The sequence below is a fragment of the Ascidia mentula genome, chromosome 5, assembly GCF_947561715.1.
Source record: "Ascidia mentula chromosome 5, kaAscMent1.1, whole genome shotgun sequence".
In the NCBI taxonomy this organism is placed as follows: Eukaryota; Metazoa; Chordata; class Ascidiacea; order Phlebobranchia; family Ascidiidae; genus Ascidia; species Ascidia mentula.
Window position 1 is genome coordinate 11037899 of NC_138570.1, and position 19665 is coordinate 11057563.

A 19665-nucleotide genomic window follows, 5' to 3' on the forward strand; every position below is an offset into this window, starting at 1 on the left:
GTGTGACGTGCATAGGCCTACTTGGTAATTGTGTTTGCCTTTCGTTGACATTTTAATATATTTGTTGGGGGTATGTAATATCTCTATGCTACCACTGTTTACCAGCTTGGTGCAATATGTTATGACGTGACGTCATAAACGTGATGTATAGTCTTTGCATTAGCTTTGGCTCGTAAACGGATTTACTGTAAATGTACAACAAGAAGTCGTGTTTTTTTATTTACAGTAAACAAAGCATATTGGTCAACACTAATGCAGGTTTAGGTAAGGAATTACAGGCACTTATGTCGCTGATTTTAAAAATTTTGTTCAGTCTAAAACATTTCAACAAATACATGTAAGATAAATATAGGTCTATATGATGTGTTTGTACAACTATTTATTTACTCTTAAAGTTCCCTAAACATTTTGAGGGGAAAATATCTGCACAAAATTACTATAGCATGATCAAAAACAAAAAAGTAGGTTACATCTATACTCCAAAACATTACCCTTTCAGGCAACCTTCGTTTCTGTAAAACATAGATTACACAACAAGTCCCGGCCAAACGTGTGTGAGAGGGCGAGACGGGAAAAAGGCGAGTCTTATTACCTGGCTTGTCTCCGTAAGTATTTTTTCCACAAATTTCTCCTTATTTGATGAGGAGTTGGTATAAATTTTCGAAATGTTTTACAGCACCATGTGCATGGGAACCCACAGGAATTTTATGTTGTCGAGCGGTTGCGAAACGAAACTCGAAAAATTCCTGTGAAGACTTATGCGCGGTAACCTTCTGCAGGTCCGCTATGTGCGCTAGGTTCTCTAATATTGCAGGTCCGCTGGGTACCTTCTAACACTACAGGTCTGATGGGTGCGCTTGGTACCATCTCATACTGCAGGTCCGCTTTGTCCCACCTTCTATGTGTTGCCCAGCACCGCATTTTTTAGTCTTGTGTTTCACTCGAGCTCGTACTTAGGCAAAGTGGCCAGACGTTACCATAGCCTATAGTCTCCCCAAAGCGGGTCAATGTCTGGTTTCAAAAAGTAGTCTTCGACAGAAGGTCGGAATTTTTACCTCATTAGCCTATCATCAATAACACTAACGACGCATGTGATTGGGCGTACCCGCGAGCTTGGAACCTTGCCTTGTAATTCGTTTTTTTGTGCTTTAATGATTGAATGTTTGGATATAATGTTATGACCAAACTTTAATCCTAACATTTCCGAGTCAATCACCGAATGCCATGTTCAAACAAACATCGTCTTTTATGATAAAATAATTTTTATATTACTTCAACCTAAATTAGGAGAATGCATAATCACGTCGTGTTATGAAAAAAACAATTTTTCATTCACAAAAAATCCAACGTTGTGTGCGTCTCGTCTCTCGTTTGGTCACAAACATGTGTATAATGCAAATACACGGTACTACTTTGCACTTGACATGGAACTGAATTTAAATCAATATAAATTCACACGCTAAGAAAATACGCACGAGGTCCGACGATCACCTGTACTTACAATTATAATTTATTCACTGCCAGGATAGAATTAATTTCATAAACTCATGTTTGTGCATTTACTCAACTACAAATAACAACTCCAGGGTAAGGGTAAGTGCAAAACTACTGCAACAAAGTGATAAAAGCTCGTAAATAAACACTTGCATAATTAAAAAAAATTATATAGGATGGATCTAAAAAACTAGCACGTAATAACAACCAAATTAACGCGTAATATTAAAAAACTGGAAAATGTACATTGAAAATTATGCATCACTTAAAACTTCTTCGATCATTCCCTCCACCTACAAAGAAATATATTATAACGACATACACACAGATAGTATTGAAAAAACATTAGGTTTACCCAAACAAAAAACGTAGCCGCCCCTGCGCTGACATCACGAATAACTTCCAAATTAACATCACCCAACAAATTTTTTGCTCTTCCAGCGACTTCTCGGGGTATGTCATTGATTTTGCACTGTGAGATTCTACGCATTAAACCTTCGCGACCAGTTTTTCCGAGAAGTATTTGAACATTTGACCATTTCTGTGGTAGCAAGTTCATTGGTAATTATAAATTGCAAACCTATTCGCACTTCATGAAATGTAACCTTGGTATCTTTCTCTGTTAGGCCCAGCAACAAGTATGTTGCAGTCATCACTAGATGGATAACAGGTATTGGCTTTTGATAGCTTCGAATTTCTGCAATGGTACTTTGCTTTAATTTTAATACCTGAAACACAAACGAAAGTTTGAGAAGTCGGAATCAAATAAAATGTTAGGCTTAAATGTGAAACTAATTTATACAGTAAATGTCCAAATTTATTCTGCATGAAAAAAAGTCCATTTATCTAATCAACGATAAAATTGATCATACTTTATTTTTTTGATATATAGGCAACAAGACCAGAAAACAATTCTTTTCATCACAAATTGTGAATATACGTTAGATCACAGATAATAACAAATATAATTTTACCTCGTTTCGTAGACGCTCTATTCTCCGCAATCGCTCCAGTAGCTCGTCAGCTTGGGCAACTTCTTTTGCCAATTCGTCGGTTGATTTGTCAAAACCCATTTTTTGTGCTCTTTTTAAAGCTTCTTCCAAATCCGCGATGATGCGTCGGGCAGATGCATCAGTCAGGGCTACAAATATTTAGTAAATACCCAAAATTCATTACGTAGCACCAATTGGCAAGAAACCAAGTTGACAAAAATAGGTTTTCTTTCGTTGATTAATCCGATACGCTTTTAATAGCCCTTGCTTTAACAGTTCTCCATAACCGATGTGCCGCGAGGTGACGCAGGCACGCCGCAATGTAACTACCATCACAGCAAGAAAATTCGAATCTTGTTAACTAGTCTGCATTTATGACTTATACTTATATTGTGACGTCTTAACTCTTAGATATTGGGTTAAGGTGTGCCGCTGTGTTTTTGAAATTTATTACTCAGTGAAAAGGTTGCGGAGCACTGCGTTATAGATCAAAGATGATTGATTTTAAGTTCTGCGATCAGCAAACAATATCTAATCTGGGAAAAGGCGCATACCATCTCGACATTTAAGCATTTGCAACAGACGTTCCGCTTTCAATAGAAGATCGTCTGATGTTCTGTGCTTGGGCTTTGCTGCATTGTATTCTGTTATGGCAGAATTGAGTAACTCTTGTTCTTCGGCATCAATAGCATCTTCCAGGTTGAAACGAAGTCGTTCTTTCTCTTCCGTTGCTGTACATTTAGTTTGCTTACTTCATACATCACAGAAGAACTTATAGTTTTGTGACAGAGAAACATGCCGGGGAAAACTGTTTGCATGAAATGGGCTTGGTAACTATTACAATGTAACTAAGCATTTGGATCAGGAAGATTGGAAATAATATTTACCCAACTAATCATTGCATCCTTTAAAACAAATGCTTTGATTTATTTACATTGGAACAGGAACGGTACAGAAAAAAAAAAACCTACCTCTGGCCTGTCGTTCAGCACGCCTAGCCTCTCTTTTAATTTTTTTCATTTCTTCTTTTTCTCGACGTTTAGTCGCCTCTTCCTCCAATCGCTTTTTCCTTTCCTCCTGTTTTTTGCGCTCCTCCTCTGCTTCCTGGAAGGGGACATCCGACCACGCGCACACGTCATAAGTGACAAAAGGACAAACAAGACCTTTTGTGAATATTGCTACCGTACGGAAATTTTTACATGTTCGCATATGAATGTCTGGGCACATGTGCAGGTATACATAACGCCAGCTTTTGCGCCGCATTGTACCTCAGTTTGGCATTGACCCTACTAACTAATAGTTCAATGCTTAACGATTGCTTCAGGTGCCTCACAAATTCGTGGTTGCGAAACAAACCTGGTCCGTTGAGTATTTCAATCTGGCCGGCCAGAAATTGGTATAAATTAGTGTCGCTTAGGACCGCTGTTCCTACTCACATTTATTGGCAACTTTTAACAATATTATTTTAAATATAGGCTACTTTATAAAAACTACAGTGTAAGCGTAAACACTGTTATAGACTTTTTCATGGCAAAGGACACTGGTATACGACCGTCAATTTTCTGGTAATTTCGAGTAGAAAAGATTTTCCAATCCTGGATAATACCCTGACTTTTTAGATACGCCCATGCAATTAGATTCGTTACAATGCTATGGCCAACCTTTCGTCGACTTTCTTCCTCCACGTCCGGTAGCTTTGAATCATCTAAAAATGTACTTGATAGGTTGGATGGTTGTACGTGTTGCACATGTGCTAAATAAGTGAAGTAGTTTTATAACAACTATTGATGTCCTTATGTTGTCAACGGTACTTTGGAAAAAGAAATCATTACAAACAAATGGTGTACTATTTAACAGATTTTAAGTGTTTGCTGGAGTAAATATTCATTGCATATGGGTCGCATGCTGTAATGCAGATGCGTGTTAAGAGCCACACACTCTAAAGCAATTAGTGTATTTCCAAGAAATTATTCGTTCACAACATAAAGAATGGGATGTCAAGCAATAATGACAAGACAATAGTGCCACGTCGGTAGTTTGTTGGAACTATCAGCAGCTTGCTAAGAAGTCACAAAAGAAAGAAACGACATGCATTGGTTTATTTCCACACATAAGTTTTGAGGCAAATGAAATGTTTTGTAAATGTCATGATTTTAATATGTAGTAAGTTATTATAGAAGTGACTTTACCTGGCTTATCATGTTTGTTGTTGGCTTGGTTATCCTCAGATTTCTAAAAATAGATTTGAATTTAGCATCAATATGATGTGTCTTGAACTTCTATAACACGTCAGCACCTCCTCCACAAAGCTGTTTGAAAGTACATCCGACATTGTATTTTTCAGCGTTAACGCCTTTGGGACTTGCTTCGGAGGCAAAACCGTTTTATTTTTTGTAACTTTGGTATCTAATCGTAAACAACACAAATTTATTTATTACATTTTACATACAAGGCGTTATTTAGTACATGCAATTTAGTAAATATCGACCTCTGGTTTCAAAAACATCAAAGTCATCCAACTGTGGTCGATTGCACAATTCAACTTCAATTTCGTCGAAGGAAATTGGTGCGAGGGGTACAGGTCTCTTCTTTAAAAAGCATTCCCACCTTCGATTTGAAAACAGGTTTCCGTGGACTGCTTCAAATAAAAATCTGCAAAATTACGAAATAAATCATGAGTAAACAACAATACGTGCACACACTGTAGATTTGAATTGGCGACGTGTCACAGCATTGTTTTCAACATGCACAACATGATGATTGTATTAAACCGAATGGTTGTTTCTTTTACAATACTGACAACTTGGCATGCATTTATGATTTAAACTGTTAACAGGGGCGGGACATGCTATTATGTATTTGTCATAGGACGTCGGATCGATATCCTGCTCAAATCAAACAATAACGTTTGACAACTATTTATTGCCGTGGTAGATGTTTTAATCTTCTGCTTTGTTATTTACACAAACAACAATTTACCTGCCGTTCCATTATACCCTACGATATCAATTATATCCGGCTTATAAACAATCGCACTGTTCGGGGAAGATTTGGTATAAGCGCGTTAACAGATCGAGATGAGGTTCCCAAACAATTAAACGTTAATCCATAAGGCACACCAAGCCTCTGATAAGCATTGCGGAGATAAATGAGTAAGCGTGCGCTTCGGGAGGAGGCAGAGCAGCGGCTGCACCCACCTGCGTTTCCGCAAGCGTGGGAGATATAACGCCCGGTTGCCAACAGTTTTAGACACAGCTTCGATGGAGAGCGGAGAAAGAGGACCTGTACGCAATATGTCGAAGACCGCTGCCATAAAAAAGGGCTGACTACGTTGATCAACGCCAGAAAAGAATGAAATCGTAAGGTTTGCATATGACCGGTTGTTTCGTAATGGCCTATTTAAATGTACATTAAAAAGCGCATCAGATGTACGGCGTCAATTCCCTTTTTGGGGGTTGTGTCATTTTTTGTCCGTAATTGGCGTAGTACAACATTCCGCGCTTGCTAAGGACGAATTTTCAACTGGACGCCAGCACCTCCGCAGCTTTTGCTGCATTAGTTTCTCGTTCATACGAGACATTTTCACGTAATGCAACAAAACTGCGGTTATGCTGGATCAGAGACAATCAACAAATTCGTACCTTTGTTTTTGATATTTTTTTGCAAACGTTTTTATAATTGTTAGTTGAAGGGCGATTTAATCGCCATTACATGAATGTAAAATAAATGCTCAGATGATTAAACATATTTATTCGCTATGTTTTTGAAGGCGTATTTTGAGGTGGACAACAATTCCAACACGGAGGTTTCCGAGGAGCTCGCGACGTCAACCAAACATACATTGAGCAATGGCGTGAATTAAAGCAAATAATCAAATAAGCGCAAATGGCCATATTGGAAACATACGCTGTGCCAAACTCCAGTGGGCGCAAGGCAGGAAACAAAAACACTTGTGGGTGCAAACTAAGCGGACGCTGCGTTGGATAAACAAACAGCATGCTGTCTACCCTGTGTGACAATCTGATACCACTGCCCCAGACATATGGTTTATTGACATGGACTGTCTGTACTGTCCCAACTAGAAATCTTTTGTAAAGTCCAATTAAATTCACACCAAACAGCTTGAAGCACATTGAGTTTGCCAACAATAATACATCATGCCTTCTTCATAAAAAAACACAAAAAACATTTTAAACTATTTAGTAACTATCTTTATCACCTAGCTTTGTCTATGGTAATTCTTCCAACATGAAGGTTGTCCAGCAATGCAAATTCCCACTGTAAATCCTGCACTAAGTAAAATCTTCTGTCCATTTCCTTGCATTATAAAAACAACATTATTATGCCAACATGCTCAACCACTTCAACAATATTTATTTAAAAGTCTTTGCAAAAAGTCGAAAAACAAGTGACAAACTCAATTAAATCTCATACCTCAATAACACTTCTAAGATCTTCCTGTAATATCGAGTCATTATTTCCACAAGCATACTTCATAGAAGCAGCAACCTAAAACACTTGACATTAAATGTTATTCTTTTTTAGCGAAGCGTACTCAAATGTGTCAAGACTTTCAAACGTTAATTTCATGATTTAGCTTGGCAATTATTAGTGCCAAACCTGTTACAAAAATATTATTTTAAAGCAGTGTTTTTATCACTAATATCACTAATATTTTTTTATTTGATGTTTTTACAATCTGTAGTTGTATGACAAAAAAGTTATGTTTGTTCAGTCATTCTTACTATGGTCTTGAGGATTTTGATTATACAATAAACTTTGTCGCAAATGAACTAAATTAAATGTTAATTAATGTTACTTACCTGAGAAGTACTGAGACCACCAATTCTGATGTCACTGTAAAGTAACTGTAATTGTTCCTTTGTAAGAAAGTTCAGAGAATAATGATCATGAATTTTGAACAACTCTTTTAAGAACACGTCGTTGTCTTTATTTGCCACCGTAACCATATTAACGTTAATCCTTACTGCTTTTCTCGTTTTTAAAAAACACAGCAAGGTTAGTTAGCGCAATAAAAATTGCACGCAAAGTGATGACAAGGTGCTTGACTGCTTGCTATACTGTCGCTAAGGAATACACGCGCGGCCAGAAATCATCACAGAACCTGCCATAGAAACAACATCACATTATAATAAAGTTTGTTGATTACCTTTTCAAAAACACCTAAAGCTTACTATTTTATTTCTGAGAACAATTTTAAATACATTCAATCGCTCTGTCTTACCATAAATGTCATGTCATAAATTAAACAAGTTTAAAAACGTCTGCACCGCATGCAAGCTATGACAGAAGGACTGGGTAGACTTTCACCACACATATATTAATTTACTGTAAAATGCATTAGTAATTTATAAAAATATAGCAATATAATTTACTGTAAAAATAGTGCCATAATAATTCACTACAAAAATCGTAAATGAAATTTATTATTGTGTCCTAATAAGTCATTACACCGAAAAATATGAAAGTTGGATTCATAAGTGACTCTATTTTCTCTTTTTTTATGACGTTTTGAAAAGTTAGTTTAGACTTAACACTTTTTCGTAAATAAAACAACACACAAAAAATGTCGTTTGGCCAAAATGCGAAACGAACGGTACGTTGAAACTGCGTAAAATTGTTTGTTATCCGGGTTACTTCTGAGGTTCCTAAATAGGCCATTGCGCCGAACTAGTGAGAAAATTTAATAACCAACAAGATTTTAAGATTTGGAAAAACCCAATCTTTGTACAAGGCCTACGCGCAATAGGGTTATGAACGTTTCACCTTGCTGTGACGTAACAAAAACTTGTTACTGATTTCATCGTTTGCTGAAGGTAACAATACGCATATAAGCCGTAAAGTACCTAAGTACCGTTTGAAGAAAATACACGTACTGAATATAAAAGTAGGTGGTATTTCAAGACTAACGACAGAAACTCTTTTTTTATTGTGAATTAAAAATTGGTTTGCCTGACATTGCTTTGGGAACATCGGATGAGTTTGTGAATTTTATTTTAAACAGGTAAAGTTTTGTTTTAAGAGTGGGATTAATATCATTATATAATATCAACAGTTACCTAGAATATATCCATTGATTTGGCGTGTACAACCGGTAAGTTTTTTTGAGACTATGTTTTGGGATATATGGGTCGCAAACTGTAGATTATTTTATGAAACTAGTGGTCATAAATGAAGTTACATGCAATTTGTAAACGTCACGTTTGTGAACGCAGAAATTTTTCTTGCTATCACATGGAAAGACAGGATCGCCCTACTGCGAAGTCTTTTAAATGCAACATATTATGATTCACACTTTGTGATTGGAAAAACGCAAAAATGATCACTGATGTTAAAAACATTTACGTGAACAACTGAACTATGTACTTGATAATTGTAACCGGACACTTCAAGTATCATTAATTACAATAGATATACGTCAAACTCATATTGCTAATAAACAGCAGATGGTCCACAAGTACACTTCACTTATGATAGCACTTGGAAACGCACAAAGAGTCGTTTTTGGTGACAGGTTTGTTGCTAATCGAAATTGATCTGCTATGGTTCAAAATCAAACAGTTTTCGCCGCGAAAAATATTTCGGCGTGTAAGTGCAAGATAAAGTTTACATTTAGTTTAAAAAAATGCCCAGGATGAGCAAAAAAGTACATTTCGTTGTGTAATCTGCTTATTAACACACAATAAAGTTTACTTTAAGCATTAGCTACTTGATTTGTATTAAAATATATATTTATTGAATTACAGAGGTTTGCAAACATAAATTATGAATAAAACATGCTTTTTTAAACTTCTCTTGTTTCATGAGGACGCAAGCGGTACTTGACAAAATGCAATGGCCAAGCCAGCAAATTTTGCACTAATGATTGACATGTTGGGAAGTTATTGCACTATTTTGTTGCTGGCTGCTGCTTGTAAGTAAATACTTATATTCTACACAGGTACAAATGACTGTACGTTTATCCCTATACCAAAAATTAGTTTTTGCACCGAAGTAGAGATACTTTCACGTAAAAGTCCGCGCAAAATATAGCAATACAAATGACGTATTTCAAGTTGAAAATTTACGAGAAAAACAAATCTTTTATTGTTATTTACAACAAACATACAAGTTAGGCGCGGACTGGATTTGCATATGTGCTTGTTTACCTGTAAATGTGAGCCTATAAACTTTTTTGCGGTTTTAAGTCACTTCCTCGCATTGTTTAAAAACAAAATTTTAATCCTTTTGGGGTAAGAATATTTGAAATTTTGTTTCTAATGGAAAATTCGTAGTGCTGCAGTTTATGTGGCAGTGGTTCTTAACCTTTTTTCTCTTATTTCCCACTTTCAGTTTGAAGGGAATTGCTTCCCACTAGTAATTTGATTAGGCTATTGCATTGGCGCTAGACCTATATCTGTTATACTTTTATAAATTTTTTGACGGGATTGCTTGACCAATTATGAATAAGTATGTGACACACAGCGATTACAGGACATAACAACTAGTGTCCTTTGTATATTTTGGTGGTGACAAATTACCCACCTACAACTTATAATTTCCCACCGTTTAAGAACCAATGCTGGTAGGCCTATATGGCAATCAACTGTTTTTAACATGACTTGGTACAACCTGATTGAGAATATTCCACGTCTTCAGTTGGTTTTTAGTTGACATCAACCAAGCTATAGTATTATGAGTTTCAATAGACATAGTAACTTGCATCAAATATTCTTTCCAGATAATTTAGCAGCGGTTGAGGGCTGTGGCTCAACGCTTCCAGGAATACAGGGAAATCTTACACACCCAGAATATCCACAAGATTACGGATCTAATGCTGACTGCGTTTGGTCTACTGCAGCCCGTGAGCGAGATAAGGTGTTTTTTCACTTTGAACTCCTTGACATTGAAGAAGATCGTAATGGCGGTTGTACGTATGACTACGTCAGGTAATTGAACTATTAAGTACACGGTTGTTGTGGAGTTTATTTACAATTTGACAACTGTGTCATCTTTTCCCACCCCATCGCATTATTATTAAGAAGTTTCAGTATCTGATCTACTTACAATCCTATACGTTATCCCTTATATACATATACTGCTTGCTGCAATACTGCAACTGTCCACTGATATAATCTTCCACATAAAAATTACATTACTGGGCCTATGTTTATTTAAAATTGGGGTGCAAATTAAATAGCCGCGTTAGTTTACGAAAACGCCATCAGAATAAGTTGGCTGTGCATCGCTTCAACAAGTCACTATAGGCTTAAACAAGAAAATTACGATTGTCAACTTTAAAAGTACAATGTGCATAATATGTTGTGCCGAACTGCATTGTAGCATTCAATTTGACGAAGACAACGAAGCTGACAAATTCTGCGGGTTACAAAGCCAAAGGGAAGCCACAGACAACTTGGATAAAGAAGGAATCGGAAATCCCGATATTAAGTTCATTTCTGACGATAGCGTACAACACAAGGGATTTCTGATCAACTACAGAAGTAAGATTGTTGAATACACTTTTCAGTAGGTATTTGACGAACCTGTAGCTGCTTTTAGCGTAAATTATGCTGTTTAATTGGCGTCTTGATACAGTATTAATATGCAGTGTTAATTAACTGATTACGGTTTAGGCTATTATTGTCACTCAACCGCCAGTCCACGAACCGTTGACCCTTTCTTACGGTCCTCTGATATTCCGCTAGATTTCCTTCAGAAACTTTGTTAGAGCGGCGTTTAAAGTTGGTTTATTTTCAGAAGACAAGAACAGTTTTCACATTACATCTTATTTACGCAAAATGCTAGTCTTTAGTAATATATATAGTTCGCAAGCGTAAATGGCTGAAACCCACTGGTTTAGTCAACAGTTTGTGTAATTACTGCTGGGTTTTTGGTGCCCAAAAATGATTAGTTATTCCTGTTTCAAAAGTATTGCCCCGACCCGGGATTGAACCAGGGACCTTTAGATCTTCAGTCTAACGCTCTCCCAACTGAGCTATCGAGGCGGATGGCCAGTACGGGGCTCGAACCCGCGACATTCGCGTTATTAGCACGACGCTCTAACCAACTGAGCTAACCGGCCGGTGACACAAGGCCTATATTTGCATCGTTATAAATTTGAGGGCGGCTGGGATATGCGCTACATCTACATTTGCATTTAGCATTTTTAATCAAAACTTATCAGTAAATCAGAACCAATAAAAGCATTACCAAGAGAATGTTTGACTGAGGATTAATCAAATGAAAGCAACTTAATGTTAACACCAATCCTACATTGAATGTGATTAACCTTAATTCAACCTAGGTACCTCATTGGAATAGTGTATTTATTGTTAGGATTTCTGCATGGAAACTAAAAGGAGTGAAACCGGTCCGCGAATTTATTCAGCTCACCTGTTTAGAAGATAATGTAGAATTGTATTTTATCGCTTTTAATTGTTTAACCACTTTCGTTCATTAACGCACTCTTTAATTCGCCTTATTGTCACGATTCTCGTGCGTTATTATTCTAATAATCCCGCTCTCGCACGTGAGAGAAATTTATCTTGATCAGCTTCTACTGACCGGAATTTATAGTGACGATGTTTATTTCAAGAGTTGCTATAGTTTAGGTCATAAAAGTATGCAAGGCAAAAAACCTAAGCTTAGCCAAGGTCTATTGAAAACAGCACTAGCCTATATATCTTCCATTCATCGTTCTAAAACTGATGGTGATCAAACAAAAGTTTAAAGGCGTATAATGTGTGCGTATGTCTGTGCAGTCGAAAGATTCAATTACTGCCAAAGTGAACCATGTCAAAATGACGGAACTTGTGTCCTTGATGACCAACAAGACAAGGGTTGGAGATGTGATTGTGTGTCAGGCTGGGCAGGCGAAGTGTGCGATGAAGGTAATAATTATTAATTGTCAATGGCTGAATACCAAGCTCTTGATAAAAACAAGTTTTTTTGTTTTTGTGCTAAAAACGCTATGTAACTTCTACAACTAGATAAAGATGAATGTGCCGAAGAGCCTTGCCAAAGTGGAGGAACATGTTCAACGCCAGATTTTGACATGTATTCGTGTGTATGTGCACTGGGTTTTACTGGAGACGACTGCGAAATCAGTAAGAAGACGTTGTCTATTGCACTCAGTTTGTTGTAAGACTATCAATGTCCAGCATGTAGTAAATAGATTATGCACATGTAGTAAAGTCAGTGTGACCATTTAATGTTTTGATTTGTGTTCCTGAGTAAATTGACATAGCGCTTACCATTTTTTGGGGGACACGAATTAAAAAATACATGTGTTTAGATATTGATGAATGCGAATCTGACCCATGCAAAAATGAGGCATCCTGCGTTGACGACATCGCAAGTTATTCGTGTGAATGCTCATCCGGGTATACTGGTAGTCAGTGTGAAACGGGTAGGTAGGCCACAACACATCATTTAATGACACTTTGGCGAAACGCTTTATATATGTGCTTTGTTAGTGCGCTACTGTGATTAGCAGCAATGCATTAAACACAGAATAATTCTTTCATTGAGAGAACGTGGAATTTTTTTGAAAACTATATCAAGATAATTGAACTGCATACAATTGTGCACACGACCAGCTACACTGATGAGACAAGATAGATCGAAACAGTGTGCGCAACTGTCAGCTCATTGATCATTATTGCCTCATTGCTTCTACAGTCAAGAAACATGTGTTATATTATTTCATGACATTATATACAGGCCCAAACTTTTCCCACCTTAGTAACATGTTAAACAATAATCACAGATATTGACGAATGCAGTTCAAGTCCCTGTGAAAATGGCGGAAGTTGTTTTGATCAGCAAGCAGCATTTCATTGTCGTTGTATGGAGGGATTTGAAGGCAACAGTTGTGAAACAAGTAAACAAATTAAATAGCTTTTTGTTGTTACTCAGTTCTAATTAACTAACATTTCATAATATATACACTGTAAAGACATTGATGAATGCAAAAGTGGGCCCTGCTTAAACGGAGGCACTTGTGAAGATGGAATAAATCAGTACAATTGCCATTGCGCACCGGGGTACACTGGACAACGCTGTGAAATAGGTTTGTAAAGTGCGACTTTTAGAGTTTGTAAGTTATCATCATTTGCAACGACAACATCATTTAACGGCAGAGATTGAGGAATGCGCATCAGAACCATGTCAAAATGGAGCAACTTGCGTGGAACAAGTTAACGGGTAGCTTATAATCTGGAATTTCTTCTCTAAATGTTTTAATTTAAAACTACCAAATACAAAGGTTTCAATGCATTTGCGAATCTGGCTACTCTGGAGATCAGTGTGAAATTGAGCTGGATGAATGCGACAGTCAACCATGCCAAAATCAAGCCCCATGTGTCGACCATCCTGGTTTATATGAATGCATTTGTCCAAGAGGATTCGTCGGTATCAACTGCGAAACAGGTTAACACGTTTGTGTTAAAAGTGCGTACTTAATATTATTCCAAGTATAACAAATCTGAACGTTGGTTTCAGATCCGTGTGAGTCATCTCCCTGTCAATACAGTGGTTCATGTATTTACACGGATGATGGATACAGTTGCGAATGCGTTGAAGGCTATACAGGACGCCATTGTGAAACAGGTGCAGTAGCTCAATTTTAGTCTACACTTTAATCTTCGCTATGTTTCATCCAATTGCAATATCTTTGGGAGGAATTGGGACTAAAAAGTGAATTTTCGTAAAAAAAGTTGTATGGTTACCAAAATACGCGACAAAAAAACAAACTTTACTGGTCAACCCAAGTTATTGGCGAAGAAAAATAATTTACAAAGCTTTTCACTTTGCCAATCCAGTCCAATAACTTGCAGAAGTTGGTCAGGATAATTCTCCATCAGGAAGCACACAGCCTGATGAACAACATCCCGATAATTCGGATAAACTAAATCCCGAGAGAAAAGGATCGCCGGATAGCGGTCGGGGCAAATGCAAGCCTAATGCTTGCATAACTCCCTTTTAAATCTCTAAGCTTTCGCATGCACAAGTAGTTCTGCAATTTATGTATTAAATATATAGTGTTTGGTGCCGGAACCCAATTTTAACCATTTTTATTATTCTTGGGCTTACAATTACGTGTACAAACGCGATATGCAGAAAAACATGCAGCAAAATTTCGCTTGGCATAAGTTTGCTTTCCTTTCAGCTATGTTGAACACACAATGGGATAAATTAGAATATTTTGCATAGATACTAACGAATGTATGTCAAGACCATGTCTCAATAATGGTTTGTGTGATGAATACATTGGATACTATGTTTGCAACTGTCAAAAAGGATTTACCGGAGAAATTTGTGAATCTAGTAAGTTTTGTTCATTGACTTTGATTTTACACGATGTCAATTAGAAAACGAGTAAATATATAGTTGGTTTGTTTGTCGCAGATATCGATGATTGCGCAGTTTTGCCTTGTCTTAATGGTGGGTCGTGCATTGATGAAGTTGCAGGTTATAAATGCATGTGTCGTGATGGCTACAATGGCTCGAACTGCGAGGACAGTAAGAAGTCACACAAAACCCATTCACATATAATGATTTAAAATCGACATTTTTCCAAGGTTCCGAAGCAGACTGGCACAACCAAACTCACCTTTTATCAGCTATTCTACCCAGCATTTTATTTCTTATTATTGCTGGGGTACTAGCCCTTCTGTTTTTTGCATATGTCCGAAGAAGACGAACTATTGACAATCGTGTTCGTGTCGTTAAAGTGAAACCTGCCGGTAAAAAAACGTAATTTTTAACATTCACGAACTTTATTTACTAAAACATTCATTAATAAGCTGACAAAACGACAAAAAACGGGATTGGAGGAGGTACAAAAAAAAACAAAGCAAATCGTCAAAAAAAGAAACGACGGTTTTCTGGGTCCATCCGGTATGACATTGACTCAGACGTGATATCTGTGGCTGAAAATGATTACTGGCAAAAAATGTACAGGTACCGTTAAGTTCCTTGAACATACTATTATCGCATATGTCAAACATAATTAATCACTGGTTTAAACCACATAATTATAACCTATACATGTTTTCTGAATTGCAAAAAAATTATAATCTTTTATTGGTTCAGACCGACAGCATTTGTTGGAAGAATGCCAGATAAGCATCAAAACAACGTTAATTCAGGCTCAGGAGAAACGTATCGAAATTACAGAACTCAGATGGAACACCAACCGCCTGCTCTTGTTGGGAATGTTTTAGCGAACCCACAAATGATTCAAACCGGAATGTTTCAACCATTTCCGCATCACCTCTATGGTTATCCCCCGAACAGTCTGCCGGTAGGTATTTTATTTCGGTAATAGTTTTAAATAGCCCGTGTGAATCGGTATACTTGGACCATATAGAATAGTTGACATAAAATTTTGTTTTATGAAACATTTCCACGAAATTTCAGGACCACTTTTTGACGTTTCTGTCCGAAATTAGTTGTTAGTTGACATTCAAATACATGTCAAAAATAGTTTGTGAAAAACATATACGCAATTTGTACAATAGGTTATTCCAACTCAGACCAACTACATGCCACATCACACGCACTGCGACAACATGGTCGCTTACAAGAAATCCAATCATTATCGAAAACGATCAGAAAGAAAACAACTGTCGTTCACAAGCCGCCAATGTCATTCACCCGATACCGACGAAGATAATCTCTCATCTACCACTGAGTCCACGATATCAAAGAAAAAAACGAGAAAAAAGATTAAAAAGTATGTTGAAATTATTAAATAAAGTATTTAAATCCTTTTGTTATGTGCTTGGTCCATGCATATCTGATAAACTGGTTCTGGTTGGGGCAGTTTTGAACCAGCTTCTGAGCACGATACAACGGAAAGTAGAGTTGGCTCAGCTGGAACTTCTACTCAAAATGACGTAGACAGCACTGACAATCCAATAGACCAACCAAATAAAAAATCAACTAGACCACAAGGTTTGTAGAATAAACGCAACTCAACTCAACAAAGCACAGACAAATTTTAACAAAAGCCTTGCGATATGTCATTACCAAAGTTCATTGCATAGTATATTACGACATAACAGTCGGTGAAGTTTGAGACAGATCAGTTTATCACATGATAATTGTAGGAAAATAACTCATCTATCGGCTGCGAATTTTATTTAATTTTTGTTAACTTGCAGACAAACAAACGCATTGGCAAGAAAGGGACAATAAAAAGCTTCACAATTTTCCCTCGCAACACCGTTACTTTCCAACCGGAAGCAACCTTGGACCACCAGCTTCGGAACCAACGCAAAAGCAATCGAATATGAACAAAAGTGATTGTCATCAACCGACAACCGATATTCACTTGTAATTCACATTACTGGTTTCTAAATAAAATGCACCTGACTTAATAATTAAAAACTCTCCTTGGAAGTCATTGTGATTTAAAGACTAGAAATTAATTTATTTTATAAAATAAAAGTAATATATACACATTTCATTATTTCATTATGTATTTCCATAACTTTAATAATTTCTGAAGGTTTTTTTTTCAAATGTGATATAGAAATAAAAATGCAGATTTTTTAATTAAAACATATACGTCGTTTACATCCAGGATTAAACCAAATCATGGTGAAACGATCAAGCACCACCTGAACCGCGAACGAACGTTTTTTAACAAGTAAAAAACTTATATCCTTTAATTGTACTATACGTTTAAAAAGTAGTTACGTTAAAAAGTAAACGAATTTATATTTGTAGGTTACAACGACAGAAAACGTCTTTTAAGAAAAGTTCTATGGTCAATCCAGGCTTACGATCAAAATTTCACAAGTGGGTTCAAAAGTTTTGATGATTTTGTTTCTACTGTTCAGCATGTAAAATGTCAAGTATATTCATATTAGTATAATCCTTTAAAAAACAACAGTTGTATTTTCCGTAGAAAATAATGATGTTCTAATATTTAAAACAATTATTCTGACATAAAAGTTACGAGATTTTATTGCAACTGACGTTTCGTCTCCTATCCGGCGAGACTTCTTCAGAGTTCTGATGTTCTGATAGTTTTTAAAGGCGATAAAAAGCGATGTAACAGCCTTCACTTAAAAATGTAAAGAAAAATGAAAGAGTAAATGCAAAAAAACAAACAAAGTTTATATATATATATACAGCATGCAATCAAAAACTAAAGCCCATTTGAAGTGTGGTAGCCTAACTTGCGCTCGTGCGAGTTTAATATACGAGAGAAAAGTCCCCGACCTTTATACAAGTTTAACCACACAATCGCATCGCATCCTTTCGGCTTTCGCCGGTTCAAACCGCAGCAAAACTAAGGGAGCAATTCTTTTCTGATTACACTCATAAAGGTGCTTAACATGCAGTTTGGTTTGCCTCGTATTCGCGATCTACTATAACCCAACACAAGCGAAACTACGTTGATGGCGAACGTGTAAAAGGAGGATTTTATTGTTTGTGTAGAGAAAATCAAATGCCGAGTTCGTCGCGAAAACATTAATTTAGAACTACGTTTCGTCCAATTTTTCGATTGACGATTACATAGATCGCCGGCCAAGAAACTTGTTAACATGGAGTACACTATAACCTGTATATTTTGGCGTGCAAACGACCTCCTGGCGTTAGCATTGTTTATTCGCCGCACCCCCGTTGATGTGCAAAATTCTACGCCTGGCAGGCAAACGGTGAAGCAGACCATAGATATTTTGAAGCTATTTTGCATCGGAACAAAACATATAGTAAAGTATGGGTTCGACATTTAGATTAATAACAAGTTTTGCTTACTCCACTGATTTTAAATAAATAAATTTCACTTTTTAATTACTCCAACAACCAACGAAACCAACCCAAATTTCCACAGCACACACAATTACAGTTGACAAGCGGGTGTGTGGTCTGATCTATATACAGTTAATTTGTGTGTGTGTTACAATTAAAAGTCGATGTTAATGCTTGCAATTTCAATTTCCGTTGCTGATTGGACAGCATCGAGAAAGGGTTACTTTTACTCTACGAAGCATAAAGGTTAAGAACCATTTTCCTACAGTTTAGTGGTTCCCAACCGGGGTGCCATTTGTAACTTGGGTGTGGCGAGCTTTTTTTACCATACAGCTTACTGGTAGGGTGACGTCAAAAATCAATAACAAATACAGCTGGTCGTTTTGGGCGAATATTAGAGGGAACAAATTTTCATTTAATAACCCCCATCTAAATCAGACAGAATGACTTGTCGCTTATTGGTTTGTAAAATCTTTAGAAATTGCCCAAACAGCTGTAAATCTTCCTTTGATGGTCACAGTAACATAATTTCGTTTTGTCCTCAACGGTCACAACTCGGCAGCGCATAAGGAAAGGTGCTGCTTTAAACGTATAACAAAAACGTGTGTGTGTGGATGGCATAAGTTATTGCCGAAACGTCTTAAACATGACAATGTTAATAGCAGTGTGGGCCAGTCTTTTTATCCTCAGAATTATGAGTATGAATAAATCCATGATTTGTGTTCCTAAATGTGTGTGTGTTGCAGGAAAAAGATGCCGAAGCGGAAGAGTTTGGATTCAGCAATGGGACTTTCGCCGATCAGAGGTTATTTTGTGCAAACCACCGCAAGAAATCAATAATTTAAAACTTTTTCAACGTGTTTTTAGAAGAAAGCTCTTCAAACCTGCCACTGTTCAAGCCAAAAAACGTCTACAACTCGCATTCGCAAGGTAATATTTGTGTCCATGCAGTATTTCTATTCAAAATTATATAAAATATACCTTGTAATCTTCGACTGGTTTTACTTATGTTGACAATGTAGAAATGCGTGAGGAAGAAAAATGCGTGAGGTTTGAAAGACATCCACCAGAGGGCGGTGTGGGTTCCGATCCTGAAAGTCAACGGTGCGAGATAAAAAAGAACAAAAAGGAAATTTCTGAACGTAGAAAAACGTCAAAAGAGAAAGACAATGCTTCGTTTTTCAAACTTATCCGCAGCAAAAAGCAGATGAGCATCAACCGAGGTCGAGGATTTACGCGCGAAAACGCATTTGTACAGGATATATAATGCACATGTATTTTTCAAAGAATAGTCTGAATCTGAGCTGCCCATTAAGTTGAACTATTTTGTAATATTTATACATATCTTGACAAAAGTTTGTTTTGTTGTCGCACTTTACGTTAATTCAACAAGCTCTATAGTTCTCTC

The 19665-nt window shown here is 36.8% G+C and overlaps 2 protein-coding genes and 2 non-coding genes across 4 annotated transcripts; 1 reads left to right on the top strand and 3 right to left on the bottom strand.

Moving 5' to 3' along the window:
* Positions 1 to 1494: 1494 nt before the first annotated feature.
* LOC145902051 (uncharacterized) lies at positions 1495 to 7477 on the bottom strand. Its single transcript, XM_082989895.1, has 13 exons — positions 7310 to 7477; positions 6921 to 6995; positions 6706 to 6803; positions 4975 to 5138; positions 4783 to 4892; positions 4676 to 4718; positions 4148 to 4191; positions 3458 to 3590; positions 3041 to 3217; positions 2469 to 2635; positions 2100 to 2222; positions 1850 to 2035; positions 1495 to 1787 (listed from the first exon to the last, which is right to left on the bottom strand). Exons 1-13 carry the CDS (start codon positions 7454 to 7456, stop codon positions 1749 to 1751), a joined length of 1506 nt encoding a protein of 501 aa, XP_082846021.1. The 5' UTR covers positions 7457 to 7477; the 3' UTR covers positions 1495 to 1748.
* A 1864-nt stretch (positions 7478 to 9341) lies between these two features.
* LOC145902904 (uncharacterized) lies at positions 9342 to 19524 on the top strand. Its single transcript, XM_082990993.1, has 24 exons — positions 9342 to 9420; positions 10228 to 10435; positions 10830 to 10990; positions 12251 to 12379; positions 12479 to 12595; positions 12784 to 12897; positions 13258 to 13371; positions 13447 to 13560; positions 13631 to 13694; positions 13756 to 13919; positions 13992 to 14099; positions 14703 to 14816; positions 14898 to 15011; positions 15071 to 15235; positions 15296 to 15452; positions 15585 to 15795; positions 16013 to 16227; positions 16318 to 16448; positions 16658 to 16829; positions 17080 to 17145; positions 17226 to 17297; positions 19004 to 19062; positions 19125 to 19165; positions 19291 to 19524. Exons 1-24 carry the CDS (start codon positions 9342 to 9344, stop codon positions 19522 to 19524), a joined length of 3123 nt encoding a protein of 1040 aa, XP_082847119.1.
* On the bottom strand, positions 11422 to 11494 carry Trnaf-gaa (transfer RNA phenylalanine (anticodon GAA)). The gene has a single exon. It is a non-coding gene; the product is annotated as a tRNA-Phe (tRNA).
* Positions 11498 to 11571, bottom strand: Trnai-aau (transfer RNA isoleucine (anticodon AAU)). Its single transcript has one exon. It is a non-coding gene; the product is annotated as a tRNA-Ile (tRNA).
* Positions 19525 to 19665: the final 141 nt, after the last annotated feature.